Genomic DNA, 19,741 nt, shown 5'->3' with positions numbered 1-19,741 from the left:
CAGATAGTCCGCCTCACCAGGTCATCCCAGGCGTTCAATGGCATGACCGACAACACGTCCTCAGCGTCCGACACACCAGGAGTCGCCGAGTAGTAAATGTCATACACATAGACATCGCCGCTATCGCGATGCTCCGAGCCAACACCGCTTATCGCCAACTCCCGTACCATTCGCACAGAATTGCAAAGCACATCATCTGTGCCGGGACAACCCGAGCCCTGTTGGCGAGAAGACGTTAAACCGTCCGGCATGTCAAACGGTCAACGGTTTAGCACTTTGGTGTCTCAAAATATCTCCACATCACATCAAGAGCAAACGTGCATACCAGGGACATCTCTCTTTTTCCACCGCATGAATCTTCTTCCTCTTCATGAACTACATCGAGAAACTTGAAGAATTCTTTTACCTCCTCGGTCACATCACTTGGCTGCAGACTTCCATCAAGACGCACTCCGGGATCCAAATCTTTCTTCTCGACTCCTTCCCCATCCGGAACTCCGTCTAGTTCCTCCGGTCCCTCAGCCAAAGACCTAAAGCTTGCCACGGCCCTATATCGACCGGCTCGGCTGCTCGCCTGACAGCTGGCCCGAGCAGACTGCTTCCTCAACGGTGCAGCGGCGAGGGCTATCCTGTTTCCAGATCCCGGTCGGCGAAAATGACACGCTCTTTGGTTCCGTAAAACATCACGGACTGGATTTCCCAACGCTTCCTCCTGCAGACAAACAAGTTAATCAGACAGGTAAACAGACATCCAAAGGTAAAATGTACAACTGTGTAACTTAGGACGAAAACGAAATGTACTATGACAAATATATCGACGACTACCAACATCATACCTACCACCACTACTACTTTAACGAACCCGTTCATTCCCACATTCTTGTCAGGTCACAGTGGAGAGTTTTAGCCCAAGTCTTTCACGATCAGTTGGCCAGGCGTGAATGTGGCAGGAATATGAGATTTGTTCAAAGTCCCGGAGATAACTCGCCTGCTCTTCACAAAGGACACCATGGGATCTTTAACATTCACCAACTTAACGTCCATCCAAGGGACTGCACACTTTGTGATGTAATTCCCTGCGTACTCGGTCGGGAATGGAACCCAGATTAGACAAATCAAAGGTCATGTATGCCACCTCTACAGTCTACAACATCCTACATACACACCCCTCCCACACATACACACCCTCCCACACATACACACCCCTCCCACACATACACACCCCTCCCACACATACACACCCCTCCCACACATACACACCCCTCCCACACATACACACCCCTCCCACACATACACACCCCTCCCACACATACACACCCCTCCCACACAAACACCCCCCTCCCACTCCCACACACACACACTCCACTCCCACACACTCCACTCCCACACACATCCTCCTCCTACACACACACACACACACACACACACACACACACACACACACACACACACACACACACACACCTGCTGTGACAAGACGGGCCAATAAACATAAAGGTAAGTACCAAGGGCAAGTAGGGTACGGGCAGACACCGTGGTCGTGGTGTAGCCCATCATGGCCGCGTCTCATATGGCACGTCCGATCGTTCATAAAGTACAAAGAAAGTAAATTAGACACCGAACACCAGGTATGGTACTTGGCAAGAGCACTGGCCCACAATGGCCTAGCTAACCCTAGAGTAGAACCAGATGGACAGGCCGCTGAGTCCGTTCCAAATCAAATGGCGGCGCCGTCACAACACGCCACGAGTTCGTAACGTTGTCGGAGAGCAGAAAACATCAACATCTGGCACAGTCTGGCACATCTGGCACAGTCAACACAGTCTGGCAAAGAGAAAGATTTCATTTGCCCACCTGGTGCACACCTGACGTACCTGCGAAGACACAGTCGCTGCAAGGCGAAAAAGCTGCTGTTGTACAGGTCCGAGGTCGCTCACTAGGGACAGCTGCTGGCACCGCCGTCGCTTACACGACACAAGTAACGCGTCGACGGGGTCCGCGGTGCGGGGTCGTTTCACCCTGAGCAACGTCGATGCAACAACGCTCGCCATTCTCCCGAAAACGGCCGCAACGGAGTCCTCTTCTTCCTAAAAACGCCTTCTTCTTCAAAAACGGACACAGCTTTTATCGCGTTCTTCTTCTTCTTTATTTGAATTTAAAGTAGTTTTCAGATCCGCCGGCTCTATATACGCCACTCGCAGAGACAAATCGGTGGTGAAAGCAGGAGCCATGGCAGATCCATAAAACTATATGGGTTTGTTTAAAACTATGTGGGTCCCGCTCGTTTAAAATGATATGGGTGCCGCTCGTTAAAAAAAGAAACCCCAAAAAAAAAACCTAGACCCGCCTTGCAGAGTCGAGGAAGCTTCAGCTTCAGGTTTACATGACCGAAAATGATTGGCAGATCACTGAGATCAGGCAAGCCAATCATCGCCTCTCTAATGATTTTAAATAGGAGCAACATCGGTCATCGGCCCATCATATATTCATATTGGCGGCATTCTCGAAACAAGTGGGTTAAATGTTCGGATTTCCTGCAGGTCGACAGGTGTCGCTGGGCCCGGTGGGGTGACACCCTGTCCTGTGAAGGTACGAATTAAGGTGACAGTGCCCAAGTCTTAGCCAGGAGAGAGCCACCTGCTGTCTGCGGGACGGGAAAACAGTGGGAGCCTAACAGGTAAGGTCACCTCCAGATTAATCTGTAACAAAACCTGCCCTTCGTGGTGGTGCCATCTTTTTACAATCTTGGCCTTGGCCATATTCACAATTTCAGACGAGCCCAAAGAGATTTGGGTAACATTCGGATTTGAGCAGGCCTCGCTATCCCTGATGCCCACGTGCGCAGGGATCCACACAAAATGGCCACAAGATCGCAGGCCTCGCTATCCCTGATGCCCACATGCGCAGGGATCCACACAAAATGGCCACAAGATCACAGGCCTCGCTATCCCTGATGCCCACGTGTGCAGGGATAAACACAAAATGGCTGCCAGGTCGCCGGCCTCGCTATCCCTGATGCCCATATGCGCAGGGATCCACACAAAATGGCCACATGATCGCAGGCCTCGCTATCCCCTGATGCCCACATGTGCAGGAATCCAGCATAAAATGGCCACAATATCGCAGGCCTCGCTATCCCTGATGCCCACATGCGCAGGGATCCACACAAAATGGCCACCAGGTCGCCGGCCTCGCTATCCCTGATGCCCATATGCGCAGGGATCCACACAAAATGGCCACATGATCGCAGGCCTCGCTATCCCCTGATGCCCACATGTGCAGGAATCCAGCACAAAATGGCCGCAATATCGCAGGCCTCGCTATCCCTGATGCCCACATGCGCAGGGATAAACACAAAATGGCCGCCAGGTCGCCGGTCTAGCTATCCCTGATGCCCATATGTGCAGGGATCCACACAAAATGGCCACAAGATCACAGGCCTCGCTATCCCTGATGCCCACATGTGCAGGAATCCAGCACAAAATGTCCGCAATATCGCATGCCTCACTATCCCCGATGCCCACATGCGCAGGGATCCACTCAAAATGGCCACAAGATTGCAGGCCTTGCTATTCCTGATGCCCATATGCGTGGGGATCCACACAAAATGGCCACAAGATCGCAGGCCTCGCTATCGCTGATGCCCATATGCGCAGGGATCCACACAAAATGGCCACAAGATCGCAGGCCTCGCTATCCCTGATGTCCACATGTGCAGGGATCCACACAAAATGGCCGCAAGGTCGCAGGCCTCGCTATCGCTGATGCCCATATATAACAGGCATTTTAAGGCCATTTTCCCTGCTAGAGCTGGGCTTAGCCTTGCGGTCCCCATGACAACCTTCTCCATTTTGCCCTATTTTCTACATCTCCCCTTGTTAACCCCCTTGCCCGCATTTCTTCTTCGACCATCTTTAGCCAAGTCTTTCTCGGTCTTCCCCGTCCTCTACTTCCTTCTACATTCATTTCCATCAATCTTCTCAACCAGTCACTTTCATCCTTCCTCAACGCATGACCAAACCATCTCAAACTGTTTCTCTTCACAGCATCCATCACAGACTCTATTCCCATCATTTGTCTTCCTCTCTCTCAACGATACTCCACGCATCCACCGAACCATTCACATTTCCACCCTTTCCAGCCTTCGTTGCTGTTCTACGTTCATTACCCATGTCTCGCTCCCATAAATCATAATACTTCTCACACATGCAGCATCCACCTTTCCCTTCAGCTTCAACGACGCTCCTCTTCTCGTCAGCACGCCACTCAGTTCCCGAAACTTCTTCCATGCACATCGCACTCCAGCAACCGTTGCGGAGTCTGATCCACCTTCTCCATTCAACATGTCTCCAAGGTAGAAAAATGTTTTCACACCTTCCAGCTTCACGCCGTCTCCAAGATCCACCTCAACATTTCCTCCACCTGCAGCTCCCTCTGTGCACACCTTACACTTGAATGTAGCTGCCACACTGGTTGATGACCCTGTCAAACCACTACATTTTGGATGAACCCACTCAGCGCACATTGTACATTGAATGGAGTTCACTCCGACAGTCCGACACCCTTCCTGCACACAGCACATGGCCACTTCCCAGTTCTTTCCACCTCACCACAGGCTTTACCACTTGCCATCACCTTCGTCTTTCCGATATTCACCTTCAGACCTTTTGTCTCCACACATTCCTTCCACTTGTTCATCTTCTCCTTCAGTCCATCCATACTTTCCGCAATCAACACCAGATCATCTGCTTCCAACAACTCCCATGGTAAACCCTCTTTTACGTTCCGAGCCAGCACCTCCATCACAGCTACAAATAGTAGTGGACGTTGTACCGACCCGTGATGCACTCCCACCTTCACGTCAAACTCACCACTGCTCCCGTCCTTCGTCCTTACAGCTGTGCGCGCTCTGTCTACATTGCCATCACTACTCTGATCAACCATTCCTCCACTCCCAACTAACTTCCTCAATGCCCATATCAATACTTCGTGTGGAACCGAGATCTCGCGACATCTCGCGAGATCTTGGAACTGAGATCTTGGAGACGGTGGCAGGGGTTTTCGACGGTCCACACGGTCTCCACGTTTTTTCAAAGTTAAGTCTGTTCACAATTGTATTTTGTCGAAACTGTATTTATCGTTCGGTGTGTGAACTTATAGTTTCCCCCTTGGAAGTTTCTCGGTGTTTATCTTTCATATATTAATCGTTTGTTTGCCGTGTCGCGAGCAAGGCCTTGCAGCCTCAGGCTTCCCCCGTCGAAGGTTGTTCCTTCCTTCGCTGTTTTGCTAGCTTTTTTGATTTCCCCTTATCCACCAAGCTTCACCAAACATCTACTATTTGTCTAACGTTGTAACCCCCACACCCCCCCCCCCAAAACAAACAAAAAAACAAACAAAAAAAACTTTTATTTCCCTTTCTCCTCGTGTGCTTTTGCCTCTGCCCACGTGCGCTGTCTCGCCCCGCCCCCATTTTCCCCTTGCCTTCCACCTTTTGCCCTGTTCAAGTGACTTGTGGTCGTCGCTCTAGGCTTCCTCTCCCCATTGGTATTTTTGTGAATATAAGATTGTTCTTCACAGTTCTGTTTAAATATGTTTCAACTATCCCCTTCAGTGTTTTATTCAGTGGTTTATTACAACACGCTGTTTTTCTTCTTATTTAAAAGGCTCCCTTCAATTTCCTCTTCAACTCATTCCATTTCAAAAAAATATTCAATCTCTTATGATTCCAAATCACTCCATGCTCTAAATTCTCATTCATTCCATCCCTCCTCCATCGTTCTTAAACGAATCGCTAACTTGAAAATCACAACAAACCCAATTTGTTATATATGTTCATCTTTCATTAATCATCCACTTTCTAAACTCCCGCCTTGCCCCTCCCCTTCAAATCTCCCCCCCAACCATCCCTCCCAAATTCTCCCTCCTCCCACCTCCTTCTCAAAGCTGCCTCCTCCCCACTTCGTCTCCCTTCTATGTCATACCTCCACCTCCCCCAACCTTCTACTTTCCTCTGCCCCCCCTCAAACAAACTCTCACTGTGCCTCATTCCATCACCATCAAACCTTTCATCCTCCTCATCCTTCCCTTTCTTGTAACTCTTCTGTAATCTCTGACACACTATCAACTGCTCTTCCTACATCCCCCTCTCACCCTTCATCTGACCCTACCCCTCCCCTCCCCTGTCCTGCACCCGATGCTCCCCCTCTCTCCTCACTAACGGTATGGACCTCAAACATCCGGGGCCTTCGCTCAAACCTGATTGATCTCTCCATTCAGGTTGCTTCTGAAAATCCAGACTTGATCTGCTTGACAGAAACTTTCTTCCTTCAAGATGTCTCTGATTCCTTAATATCTCTTCCTGGTTACTCCCTCCTCCGGTACGATAGACCTGAGCCTCGTCCTGGTGGTGGGGTGGCTATCTTTATCAAAAACTCTCTTCCTCACTCTCCCTGCACTGCCCTCTCTCCACCCCACCCACAGGAGTACCTCTGGCTACGGCTTCCTCTCCGCTCCCACCTTTTGTTCATATGTGTTCTGTACCGTCCTCCAAACAGTGATGACTCCATTTACATTTCTCTGTCGGACAACATGGACCAACTTCTATCAACTCATCCAAACTTCCTCTCTTCCTCTCTAGTCGTAGTCAACGTGTGGCCCTGAATGGGTTTCTCTCATCTCCTCTTCCTGTTCTGGCTGGAGTTCCACAAGGCAGTGTTCTAGGCCCTGTCCTTTTTCTGGTCTTCATCAATGATCTCTCTGACTCTCTTGAAAATCCTCTGTATCTCTTTGCTGATGACTCTACTCTCTGTCGCTCCATTCTTCATCCCTCAGATCAGCAGTCTGCTGCCTCCTCACTCTCTGCAGACCTGGACAAAATCACAGACTGGGCAAACAAGTGGAACATGTCTTTCAATCCTGACAAATCTCACACTCTTACGATGTCTCTCCGAAAAGACCGACTGGACAACCCTCCCATCCACTTTCTGAATAATCCTCTCCAAGAAGTTCTGTCACTCAAGCTTTTGGGTCTCACTATCTGCCATGATCTTTCCTGGGAAAACCACATTTCAAATCTGGCCTCCAAAGCCAGTCGCCGACTGGGCATCCTCCGTCGTGCGAAGTCCTTCCTTGGCACACCTGAGCTCCTCACCACATACAAGGCTTTCATCCGCAGTTCAATGGAATACTGCTCTCCCCTCTGGGCTGGTGCTCCTGCCTCACACCTAGCTCGTCTTCACGCTGTTGAAACCAAAGCATTCAGAATCATTGGAATCTCCCGCGATGAAGCTAACTCCAAGGGCCTCTCACTCACTCACCGCAGGCAGGTTGGTGGTCTTTCCATCTTCTACCGACTCCTCTCTGGCCTTGCCCCCCCCAGCTCTCTCTGGACTCTGTCCCGCAAATATTCCTACAGGTCGCACAAGATCTGCCTGCAACCCTCTTATGGTTAAACTGCCAAAATCAAGACTCTCTGCTCACCTTCACTCCTTCATTCCTCTTTTCTCCCGCCTCTGGAACAAACTCCCTCACTCTCTTCAATCCCACTCCACCCTCCAGGTCTTTAAAACAGCTGTTCACCACCATCTCTTATATTCCCCCATCCAAAACCTTGATCTTTTCTACCCCCGCTAATTTCAACCCAAATCCACTTTTTTGAAATACCAACTTCTGTCCTGGAAGTCCTTGGTGTCCTTGTGTTTTATACTTCTCCCTCCACCCCCCCCCCCCCTTCCCATGCCTCCTCCCCCCAAGCCCTCTCCCTTCCACACATCTCCCTGCTCTCAAATGTTGTGTTTGTGTGCTTCACCTTCTCTCTCCATCTTGTTTTCCGCTCCCGCTTTTTATATATTTTGTTTGTCTGGTTGATTTGTTTGTGAAGTAAATGTTACCTCTTTCACGAGCCTCGATTCAGTATACAAAAAAAAAACAAAAAAACTCTTCCTCATATGTGGCGACTTCAACTGTCATCATGCCAGCTGGCTGGGTGTGGGTTCATCTCTCACCAGCCATGGCACCTCAGCAAAGGACTTCTGCGACTCATTGGGACTGACACAATCTGTCAATTTCCCGACCCGGATCTCAGTCAATGGAGTATCTTCTCTTCTGGACTTGGTTATCACTAACTTCCCTGCAAATGTCTGCTGCTCTTCTTCTGCTCCAATCGGTTCTTCTGATCATGTGCTTGTTAAAGTGGACATCTCTCTGGCCATTCTCAGAGAGCCTCCTCAGCGTCAACGAGTCTGGCATTTCACTCAGGCCGACTGGCACGGTCTGCAAGCAGCCATCAATCAACTGGACTGGTCTCCCATCTCTAATGCCTCTGACATCAATTCTTCCTGGGAATTCTTCCAAAGCAAACTGCTCTCTCTCATGCACAGATTTATCCCATCTCGTCTTCAGTTGTCTTACCCTTCCTCCCGTCCATGGTACACTGAATCTTGTGGTGAGGCAGTTGCCCTGAAACAACTTGCCTTTGCATCTTGGAAGGCAAATCCAACTGAAGGCAATCTCAGTTCCTTCCACCAAGCTCGAAACAAGTGTGTTTCTACCCTCAGGAGTGCCAGGAAGCACTATCTCTCCACACTCAAGATTGAACTCTCAAACCTGTCTCCTTCCTCCAAATCCTGGTGGCGTCTGGTCAAATCCGTTTCTGGTGTTTGTTCCCCCTCCATCCCCTCCCTTACCTCAAATGGCTACACAGTTGACACCGCACGTGACAAAGCCGAATGCCTCAACTCTGTGTTTGCCTCAAAATCTTGTGTCCCAAACCCATCTCTCTCTGTTCCCACCTTTCCCAGTCGAACCCAACTGCTCCTGGACTCTGTGTCCTTCTCTCCTGACAAGGTGGGGAAGTTTTTATCAAACCTCGACTCTGATTCTGCAACTGGACCAGATGGCATCAGCCCTCGGGTCCTAAAATCCTGCTCTGCCGTTCTATCTCACCCTCTCTCTGTTCTTTTCACCCTCTCTTTTGCTCAAGGTCATCTGCCAGCATCTTGGAAATCAGCAAACATTACCGCTTTACACAAAAAAGGTGCAAAAACAGATCCTTGCAACTACAGACCAATCAGCCTGCTCCCAATTATCAGCAAAGTCATGGAATCCATCATTGCTTCTGATATTAAATCCTTCCTCTTCTCCAATGGCTTGATCTCTGATCATCAATTTGGATTCAGACCAGGTCATTCTACTCTGGACATGTTGCTTCTGCTGTCTCAACAATGGATGGAGGTCCTCAATGCCAAACAGGAAATCAGAGCTGTCTCACTTGACATATCACATGCCTTCGATACGGTCTGGCACCCAGCTCTGCTCACCAAACTCACCTCCTATGGTATTCAGGGAAATCTCCACTCGTGGCTTGCGGATTTCCTCTCTGGTCGTAGGCAATGTGTGGCCCTGAATGGATTTCTCTCATCTTCCCTTCCTGTTCTGGCTGGAGTTCCCCAAGGTAGTGTTCTGGGCCCTGTGCTATTTCTGGTCTTCATCAATGATCTCTCCGACTCTCTGGAAAATCCTCTCTATCTCTTTGCTGATGACTCCACTATCTGCCACTCCATTCCTCATCCCTCAGATCGGCAGTCTGCAGCCTCCTCACTCTCTGCAGACCTGGACAAAATCACAGACTGGTCAAACAAGTGGAACATGTCTTTCAATCCTGACAAATCTCACACTCTTACAATGTCTCTCCGAAAGGACCGACTGGACAACCCTCCCATCTACTTTCTCAACAATCCTCTCCAAGAAGTTCTGTCGCTCAAGCTTTTGGGTCTCACTATCTGCCATGATCTTTCTTGGGAAAACCACATTTCCAAGCTGGCCTCCAAAGCCAGTCGCCGACTGGGCATCCTCCGTCGTGCGAAGTCCTTCCTTGGCACACCTGAGCTCCTCACCACATAGAAGGCTTTCATCCGCAGCTCAATGGAATACTGTTCCCCCCTCTGGGCTGGTGCTCCTGCCTCACACCTTGCTCGGCTTCACGCTGTTGAGGCCAAAGCTTTCAGAATAATTGGAATCTCCTGCGATGTAGTCAACTCCGAGGGCCTTTCACTCACTCACCGCAGGCAGGTTGGTGGTCTTTCTGTCTTCTACCGACTCCTCTCCGGCCTTGCTCCCCCAGCTCTCTCTGTGCTCTGTCCCCCCAATATTCCTTCAGGTCGCACAAGATCTGCCTGGAACCCTCTGATGGTTAAACTGCCAAAGTCTAGGCTCTCTGCTCACCTTCACTCTTTCATTCCCCTTTTCTCCCGCCTCTGGAACAAACTTCCCCACTCCCTTCAATCCCACGCCTCCCTCCAGGTCTTTAAAACAGCTGTTCACCACCATCTCTTATCTTCCCCCATCGAAAACCTTGATCTTTTCTACCCCCGGTAATTCACCCCAGAGTCCTTGCAGTGTTCATATGTTTTATTCCTCTCCCACCTCCCCCCAAGTCCTCCCGATGTCCCTGCTCTCAAATGTTGTGTTTGTGTCCTTCCCCCTCTCTCCCCATCTTGTCTGCCGCTCCCCTTTTTTTTGTGTTTTGTGTGTCGGTTTGTCTTTTTGTGTGATTAATGTTAGCTCTTTCACGAGCCTCGATCTTGTATCCAAAAAACAAAACAAAAAAAAAACCCCCATCGAATGCTTTCTCCCGATCAACAAACCCAAGGAACAACTTCTTCCTCTTCTCCATGTACTTCTCCTGCAACTGCCTTACAATAACTAGAGAGGTTCCAGGAAACCTGAACTCAACTGGTCTATATCAATATGGTTAGAATATGCATAATAGAACCACAAACTATATACTACGTAGTTTATATGTGCTAAAAATATTTGACAAAAATTGATTTTCAATATGGCCGCCCTGCCGTGCCCATTTTTGGGCGTGCAACTCCCAAATGCAATCCCAAACTAGTTTATGTCTCAAAGATGATGCATAACAAGTTTCATCAAATTCTTTCAATATTTGTGACTTTTAGAGAGTAGATGTCGAATTGTTTACAGACGACAGACAGACAGACAAGCAGACGACAGACGGACGACGGACACGGTGTCGACAAAAACTCAGCTGGACATAGTCCAGTTGAGTTAAAAAGTGCGTCTGTCGTTCTTCTTCCTGGCATAAATCCAAACTGCATTTCGTCGATCTTCACTTTATTCCTTATCCTCTCCTCCCACACCCTTTCCAATACCTTCATTCCATGCTCCAATAACTTTATCGCTCGATCCGAGCCACAGTCCAGAGGGTCACCTTTCCCCTTGTATGGAGGGTCGAGGGTATTTGGTTCGCAATCCACTGGAATGCGGCCTTCTTTCACCACCAGATTGCAGATCTCTGTCATTCTCTTCACACCCCAACTTCCTGCTGCCTTCAACATATCTCCCACAACTCCCGTCGGCCCTCTCGCTTTTCTACCCTTCATTGCTTTTATCGCTTCCTCAACTTCCTTCTCAGTTATCTTCTCTGCCAGTCCTAAAACTGGGTTACTCTCTATGTTGCCATCCCATTCATTCTCTGTATTCAACAGCATTTCCATAGATCTTTTCCATCTTCCTTTAATTCCATCTGGGTCCACAACGATTTGTCCCACTTCATCCTTCAAGCAACTCACCCCCATCACATCACACCTCTCTTTCGCTATCTGCTTTGCAATCCTGAATACCGCTCTCTGACCCTCTTCCGAATCCAAGCGTTCTCCGAACATTTTCCTACATGTCTCCTGCGCCTTTGCTACCTCTTTCTTTGCAGCCTTCTTGGCTGCCTTATAACTTTCATGTTCTGCCTTTTCTGCCCCCGTGCCCTCGCCTTCTGCCATTCCTTGAACTTCTTCCTCTCCTCGTTAATCCTCTTTCCAACTTCATCATCCTACCACCATGTTCCCACCACCATGTTTCCGAGTGCCTCGGTGGTCCTTTTGTCCATCCACATACCTCACCAAAGTCTCCCAACAGACTGTCTTTCATTGACATCCAACCACTTTCAAGCTCAACCACATCATCCTCTACCATACTCAGCCTCTCTTTTAATGCCTCCCTCACTGTCGCCTATTTCAACCTCCACACCTTCATTCTCGGTTGGTACTTCACCCGCCGAGCTCTCCTCACACCTTTCACCCTTACATCGCAGACAACCAAATGGTTCTGTGAAACAGCCTCCTCCCCCGGGATCACCTTTGTGTCCCGGAGGTGCCCCCTATCTCGCCTACGCACCATCAGGTAATCAACGATTGTCGTCGACCCACCTGACGTGAATGTAACAAGTGTATTATCCTCTTTCTGGAACTGAATATTACAAATCAACAAATCAGCTCCATCATCAAACTCCAAAATCCTTTCACCTTCTCCATTTCTCACATCATTTGTCCACTCTTCTTCTGACCAATACTTCCACCACTTCTCCTGATCTCCCTGTCATTGTCTCTACATTCCATATCCCAAACCTCAGAAACCAATGTCCACATGGGGCATCAGACGTTTCGTCGTCATAAATGGAGTGATATCCACCCTTGCTTCGATCGGGTTCCCCACCTTGAGTTTTGACGAGAGGGAGTGGGGTCCCCCACGGGGTACTTCGGGCTGTACCCTGCCCATATGTAGTTGTAATTGTCATGGTTGCTGCCCATATACCAGGGATAAACACAAAATGGCTGCAAGGTCGCCAGTCTCGCTGTCCTTGATGCCCACATGCGCAGGGATACACACAAAATCGCAGGCTTCGCTATCCCTGATGCCCACATGCACAGGGATACACACAAAATCGCCGGCCACGCTATCCCTGATGCCCACATGCACAGGGATACACACAAAATCGCAGGCCTCGCTGTCCTTGATGCCCACATGCACAGGGATACACACAAAATCGCCGGCCACGCTATCCCTGATGCCCACATGCGCAGGGATACACACAAAATCGCAGGCCTCGCTATCGCTGCTGCCCATAGCTATAGTCAGGGATACACACAAAATGGCTGCAAGATCGCAGGCCTCACTGTCCCCGATGCCCACATGCGCAGGGATACACACAAAAATCGCAGGCCTCGCTATCCCTGATGCCCATATGCGCAGGAACCCAGCACAAAATGGCCGCAAGATCGCAGGCCTCGCTATCCCTGATGCCCATATGTGCAGGATCCCAGCACAAAATGGCCGCAAGATCGCAGGCCTCGCTATTCCTGATGCCCACATGCGCAGGAACCCAGCACAAAATGGCCGCAAGATCGCAGGCCTCGCTATCCCCGATGCCCACATGCACAGGAATCCTGCACAAAATGGCCGCAAGGTCGCCGGCCTCGTTTCCCCCAATGCCCACATGCACAGGAATCCAGCACAGGTTGACCACAGATCCCCTCCAATTGACGATGGTAATCAGGTGCAGTACCTCGAGAACCAGGTCAAATCTACATCCTTCCTGTAGAGACCCCAATGCCTCCAATGCGAAGAGGAAATCAGAAACGATCACAGCACTGAGAGGATTGAACTCGATTATCCATTCCAGCACTCGCATGATGGCAAAGAGTTGTCCCTGAAGACAGAGAGATGGTCAGATAACCTCTTGGCTTATCGGCTCTTGGAGGTCGGCTAATCTCTTAGCAGATAACCTCTTGGCTTTTCAGCTCTTGGAGGTCAGCTAACCTCGTAGCAGATAACCTCTTGGCTTTTCGGCTCTTGGAGGTCGGCTAACCTCTTGGCTTTTCGGCTCTTGGATGTTGGCTAACCTCTTAGCAGATAACCTCTTGGCTTTTCGGCTCTTGGAGGTCGGCTAACCTCTTAGCAGATAACCTCTTGGCTTTTTGGCACTTGGAGGTCGGCTAACCTCTTTGCAGATAACCTCTTGGCTTTTCGGCTCTTGGAGGTCGGCTAATCTCTTGGCTGTTCGGCTCTTGGAGGTCGGCTAACCTCTTAGCAGATAACCTCTTGGCTTTTCGGCTCTTGTTCGGAGTGGGTCCACTAGTTGCCTGAAACCAGACTCAGCTGTCCATCACATTCATAATTGATATTGAACCAAACCCGAAACCGAGAAGACCCTCGGAGATGAAATGTACAAAACCTTCAATAGCAACGGTGAGGAAGTTGAGTGGGCCAGAGGAGGTGAAAAATATGTATTTTGTGTCGCAGTGTGATCATTGTTATCTTCAATATACATATTTGAGCCACGTGTGTGCGTGTGTGTGTGTGTGTGTGTGTCTCTCTGTGCATGAGCATGTGTGTGTGTGCATGTGTGCACCTCTCCATGCATGAGCATGTGTACGTGCGTGTATGTGTTCTGATTTGCCGGCCACACCTTTTGAACTATGGGGCTCAAACTTGTCATGAACACTGATCACTCCCCCAGGTGGCTTTGCACTATAAACGTCCCCTCCCAACCCCGACCCCACACATCACCTACCTCCCCCCTTCCCCCCCCCCCCCCCGTCTCCCCCCAACATCACCTACCTCCCCCTCCCCTATCCCCCCGCGTGTGTGTGTGTGTGTGTGTGTGTGTGTGTGTGTGTGTGTGTGTGTGTGTGTGTTTTCCTCCATTTACTGGGTACACCTTCTCACCCATGGCGATCATTCACACTTGGCATGGTGTCCACGACCCCAGGATAGCTCCTGCCTCGACCTGCATCCCCATTAGCCTTATCACAAACTGTGTTTTTCTTCTGATTTACCAGTCACATCCTTTGAAGCATGGTTTAGCATCAAGTGTTCACTCTCCTCAGGATGGTTTTGCATTATGACCTGCTTCGCCCTCACCACCCACCTAAATCTATATAGACTAGACAAATCTATATAGACCAAACAAATCGATATAGACAAGACTAGACAAATCTATATAGAATAGTGTTACGTGCTCCTCCCCGACCCCCTGGTCACGGTGTACCTCTGAGCCCCGGGAGGAGTCACGGCAGAAAAATGTGTTATTCTGTGTGTCAAAGATCAATGGAGAAGCCAACCCAAATGTTACTCACAAACAAATATTGTATGAAGATCACACAAGAATAACAGTACAACAACAATAGTATTAAAAAGTACAATCAATATGTCCTATGATGGTACCATCAGTTTTGTAATATATAACTCACTGTGCTCCAAGTGAGTGTAACAAGAACATTCCCCAATGTCTCTTATTCCCGGCTTCAAGACGAAGTTGATTCGTTGCAGCGAGAACGATGTCCAATCGAGACCAGAATCCCGTGCGGATGGCAAGGGCAGTCACACAGCCGAAGCTGTACAAAGGCGCCCTCAAGACGACTGGGAAATCCAAAGGCACCCTACAGGCGCCCTCGGGTATGGACCGAGATCACACCCTCGAGATCACACCCTCGGGTATGGACGAATTAGCCTTCAAAAGCCACGTCACACACACGCCCCAGATCGACGTCTGAATGTGGTGAGAATTGTCTCAAAGAAACGAAACCGCAAGCGAAGCACAAGTCCTGGGCGAGTCAAAATGGCTGACGGCCCAGTCTCGTGGCGCAACAGCACGGCGATGATTCTCTCCTGAATCGATAGCAAAACCTGACACGCAGGTTAATCCGTCACAGCGCTAACCACACTGTCATAGGGATCCCTTTCATGGGAACCCCGAAAGTTCGCTAGTGACTGTTGTTCGCCAACGTTCGCTCAGGACGAAGAAATGACTCGCTTCTTCTCCGACTTCACTCGCTCCGCCCTTTTTCTCTCCTCCTCTTCTACGTCTTCCGGTTCCCGATCCGGTTTCCTGTTTCGTTTAGCATTAACTTTTTTTACCTTTTCAAAACAGTTCATGGACAATAAACGTTTTGAAAACAATAATAGTACATGGAATCAGAAATATTTACAGTGGATGCAAAACCACAACAACGGAAGTGACGAATCCGTAACACTTCCCCCCCTCAAGAAAGAAAGTTTGACCCACAGTGAAAACTTTCTTTGCAGGCCAAAAACATTTTTTTTGAATGAAGGTTAAGGGGTTGTGACCAAAAATCCAAAACAAAGCAAATCTATAGCACTTTTTGAAGGAGGCCAAGCTGAGAGCCAGGTTTCATGGTGGTTGGGTGGTGAGGCCTGGAAGTATTCACTACATAGACGCCTTTAGGAACGTGGAGTTCACGGTTAATCCGTGTAGGAATCTTGGCTCGGATGCTCCGCAGTGCTTCAAACTCTTCCTAACTTTCATAATAATCACGGTTGGAGCGCTTGTCGCTGTAGTCACGTGAATAGCGGTCTCTTTCTCGGCCCCTACCCTGATAATCATCCCTTCGGGAGGTGCCGTAACTCTGGGAGCCTCCATAGTAATCTTGACTGTGGCCACCACCAAAACTATTACTCCCACCCCGGGAGCCATAGCCACCCCTGAAACTACCTCCACGTTTTCCTCCTATGTAGCCCCCTCGACGCCCATGGCCTGCCTTCTCTACTGTTATGGTCCGACCATCCAAATCCTTGCCATTCAAATCCTTTTCTGCACCTTTGGCGTCCTTTGGGTTTTCAAACGTGACAAAGCCAAACCATCTTGACTTTTGCGTCTCCCTGTCTTTTATCAGCAGCACTTCCAAGAGCGGTCCATATTTGCCAAAGACAGAGTCCAGAACATCTTCCCTTGTTTTGAAGTTCAGTCCACATACAAAGAGCTTGCCAACATTGCCTCCATTCATGACTCGTGTGTGCTGACACTTATTTTCAGGGTACTTGACAAGACGCGTCTGTGCTAAGCATGACGTCAGTACCTTCCTCTTCTATTCATAGCGCTTCCTACCCATAGCACGAGTCGCGGTACAGGATGGAAGGATACCCGGAATCTCCTGCTCTAACTGTGCGGCGTTATTTTCCATACTAGGCTTTTTAACAAACATCGGGTTACCAGAAACTTGACCACCGGCCAAATCATTCCCGATAACAAAAGATACTCCCTCTACAGGAAGAGTGGCTTGTAAACCTACGGTGACCGGTCCTGACACCAAATCACTCTAAATGGATGACATGAAGTGGAGCTTTAACATAGCCACCAACCCCCTGTAAACGAACACTAACACCAGTTGCCATCTTCTCTGACAATGGCAAAATGCCTTCAAGCATCAAAGATTGATGTGCTCCTGTGTCCCTCAATACCCTAACCGGTCTCTGGTTAGTCAAGTCTCCATCCAGTGACACAAACCCCTCTGAAATAAAAGTGATTTTTGACTCTAGTTCTCTCCATTGGGATTCCTTTGATTTCAGTAGTGTAGGTTCCTCTAAGAGCTATTGCTATTATGCAAGTAGTGAGGAGCGATTGGCAAACACATATCCGGGATATCCGGGAGAACCACCTTCACCACCACCTTCACCACCTGAAGCACGCAATTTGGGGTCACCTCAGTGCAAGGCACCCGACACTATGAATACTGACGCTGTTTCAGAGATGGAGATTTGTGATAACGAATGTGCCACCTTCTCTCCCGCAGAACAATCACATGTACAAGGCTTGATGGCATTGGACGTCGATTGTTTGCCCTGATTCGCGAGGATCGCACCTGCATAAGGAGCGCCCTCATCAGGCCGGCGACTGAGTCGTACCTACGTTGTGGCAAGGGTAGGCTCGGAACCTGGCCGGGCCTCAGCTATCTCCGAACGAGGGGTCTTCGTCGCGAATTATGGCTAACAATATGCGTTGAATGTCGGACAGCCACAACCAGGGGCCGGTATCCCTCCCAGAACATGCGTGACGCATTGCGCGCCTGGCATGTGACTGGGGGGCACTGGCCTGCTGGGGCTTATACATTGTCTTTTCGATGTGTTGTCGTAAAGACAAAAGGGAGGTGATATCGGTCATGGGGTTTAGACCATATGCACCATGTGATCAGAACATCTGAAAATATATATATAATTATGTCCTTACTGTGGCCTGCTCTAACCCAGCTGGATTTGGCTGGTGAAAAACATGTTGTTCACGGCTCGGAGAACCAGCCTTGGAGATCTCTTTAACCATGTGCCAGATTGAGATAAGAACCACAACCGACGTGCAGGGAAAACATGTTGACAAGTCGTTTCCTTTACAAATGTGGATGATTTACCATATAATTCTTGTTGCCTTCAAGTTAAAGAGTATTGTTAACCTTGAATAGAAAGGATCTCATAATATATCCTTTGATTTTATGTACTCAATCATTTAACCCACTGTTAATGCATTCGTGCCAAGTGTAAACAACTATACTCTATTGTGAGAACGCTTCCTTTAGCCTTGCCCAAGCTTGGTTTGTTTAGATAAGGGCCTGAGAAGGTCAAACCTATCTTATTCCCACATCTTTGTATTCTAAGTTTAGCCCTCTGCAGGAAGGGACCATGGTGGGGGTCTCTAGAGCCCATTTATTCCTTTGTCTTCAGCGGAGAGTTTTATCTGATTTTTGGCCTATATAAGAAATGGGTATTTGCTGGATTTTCCAGTGACTGCCTTGGTGGTGAACTGCTTGTGTTAAAGCTTTCCACCGCGAAGCCTTGCTCCACAATTGTGTTCGTAATTTATATCATTAAACCATTGTCGCTCTACCTTTGTCTTTCTCTCCTTTCCTATAAAGAGAAGCCCAACACTATAAAGTGAAGACTAAACGAACAAATCTATATAGACTAAATGAACAAATCTATATCGACTAAATGAACAAATCTATATAGACCAAACGAACAAATCTATATAGACCAAACAAACAAATCTATATAGACTAAACGAACAAATCTATATAGACTAAACGAACAAATCTATCGGCTGAACGAACAAATCTATCGGCTGAACGAACAAATCTATCGGCTGAACGAACAAATCTATCGGCTGAACGAACAAATCTATCGGCTGAACGAACAAATCTATCGGCTGAACGAACAAATCTATCGCCTGAACGAACAAATCTATCGCCTGAACGAACAAATCTATCGCCTGAACGAACAAATCTGTCGACGGAACAAATCTGTCGACGGAACAAATCCATCGGCGGAACAAATCCATCGGCGGAACAAATCCATCGGCGGAACAAATCCATCGACGGTACAAATCTATCGACTGAAAAAATCTATCGACTGAACAAATCTATCGGCGGAACAAATCTATCGGCGGAACAAATCTATGGACGGAACAAATATATCGACTGAACAAATATATCGACTGAACAAATATATCGACTGAACAAATATATCGACTGAACAAATATATCGACTGAACAAATATATCGACTGAACAAATCTATCGACGGAACAAATCTATCGACGGAACAAATCTATCGACGGAACAAATCTATCGACGCATGCTGTGTATTTGCATCATGTGGTGTAGTCACGCGAAGCTAAGGGAAATATGATTGCTTGTGCACCATTCCCAAAAAGCCATCACAGTTGTCGAGCTGAACTGTCTGCATGAGTTGGCAAAAACACGTTTTATCTGTGGCTTGATCTTGTGTAAAATATCAAGCCAAAGGTCCTCATATCTGCATTCCTATGCTCTGATCTCATGCTGCAGTATTTGCTTCTGCATTCCTTTCTCGTAAACACAGAATATAAATTAAAATTCAGACAGAATAGAAGTCAGAGAACTGTTTGTCCTTATGGACAAGCATTTGTCTCCGTGTGCACAAATAAATACTCCTTTTGTCTATCAAGTTCTGTCAGATTTTTTCTAAAGGTGGGCAGACCCGACATATATGTATGTGTGTGTGTATATGTGTGTGTGTGTGTGTGTGTGTGTGTGTGTGTGTGTGTGTGTGTGTGTGTGTGTGTGTGTGTGTGTGCGCGCATTAGATGTTTCAAGCACAAGTTATTAAACAATGCAAGTTTTACA

General features: G+C 48.4%; 1 protein-coding gene and 1 long non-coding RNA gene across 4 annotated transcripts in view; one reads left to right on the top strand and one right to left on the bottom strand.

Moving 5' to 3' along the window:
* Window positions 1-2,107, bottom strand: part of SLC7A6OS (solute carrier family 7 member 6 opposite strand) — a 54,463-nt gene extending 52,356 nt beyond the window's left edge. For 2 of the 3 annotated variants that reach the window (XM_078779213.1, XM_068115332.2), the window contains exons 1-3: window positions 1,875-2,107; window positions 326-712; window positions 18-218 (exon numbers count right to left, since the gene is read on the bottom strand). In XM_078779213.1, the coding sequence (XP_078635339.1) occupies window positions 18-218; window positions 326-712; window positions 1,875-2,051 (765 nt within the window). In that variant the 5' untranslated portion in view covers window positions 2,052-2,107. The remainder of the gene's footprint in view (window positions 1-17; window positions 219-325; window positions 713-1,874) is intronic. The other variant, XM_078779214.1, reaches the window with a different exon arrangement.
* A 232-nt stretch (window positions 2,108-2,339) lies between these two features.
* Window positions 2,340-18,465, top strand: LOC137412354 (uncharacterized). The gene is made up of 3 exons (XR_010981475.2): window positions 2,340-2,418; window positions 2,541-2,677; window positions 17,385-18,465. It is a non-coding gene; the product is annotated as an uncharacterized LOC137412354 (long non-coding RNA).
* The last annotated feature ends 1,276 nt before the right edge of the window (window positions 18,466-19,741 follow it).

This window comes from Myxine glutinosa, chromosome 5 (assembly GCF_964187855.1).
Source record: "Myxine glutinosa chromosome 5, kmMyxGlut1.1, whole genome shotgun sequence".
NCBI classification, from domain to species: Eukaryota; Metazoa; Chordata; class Myxini; order Myxiniformes; family Myxinidae; genus Myxine; species Myxine glutinosa.
The sequence above is the reverse complement of the archived record's forward strand: the minus strand, read 5'-3'. Positions and strand labels throughout refer to the sequence as shown.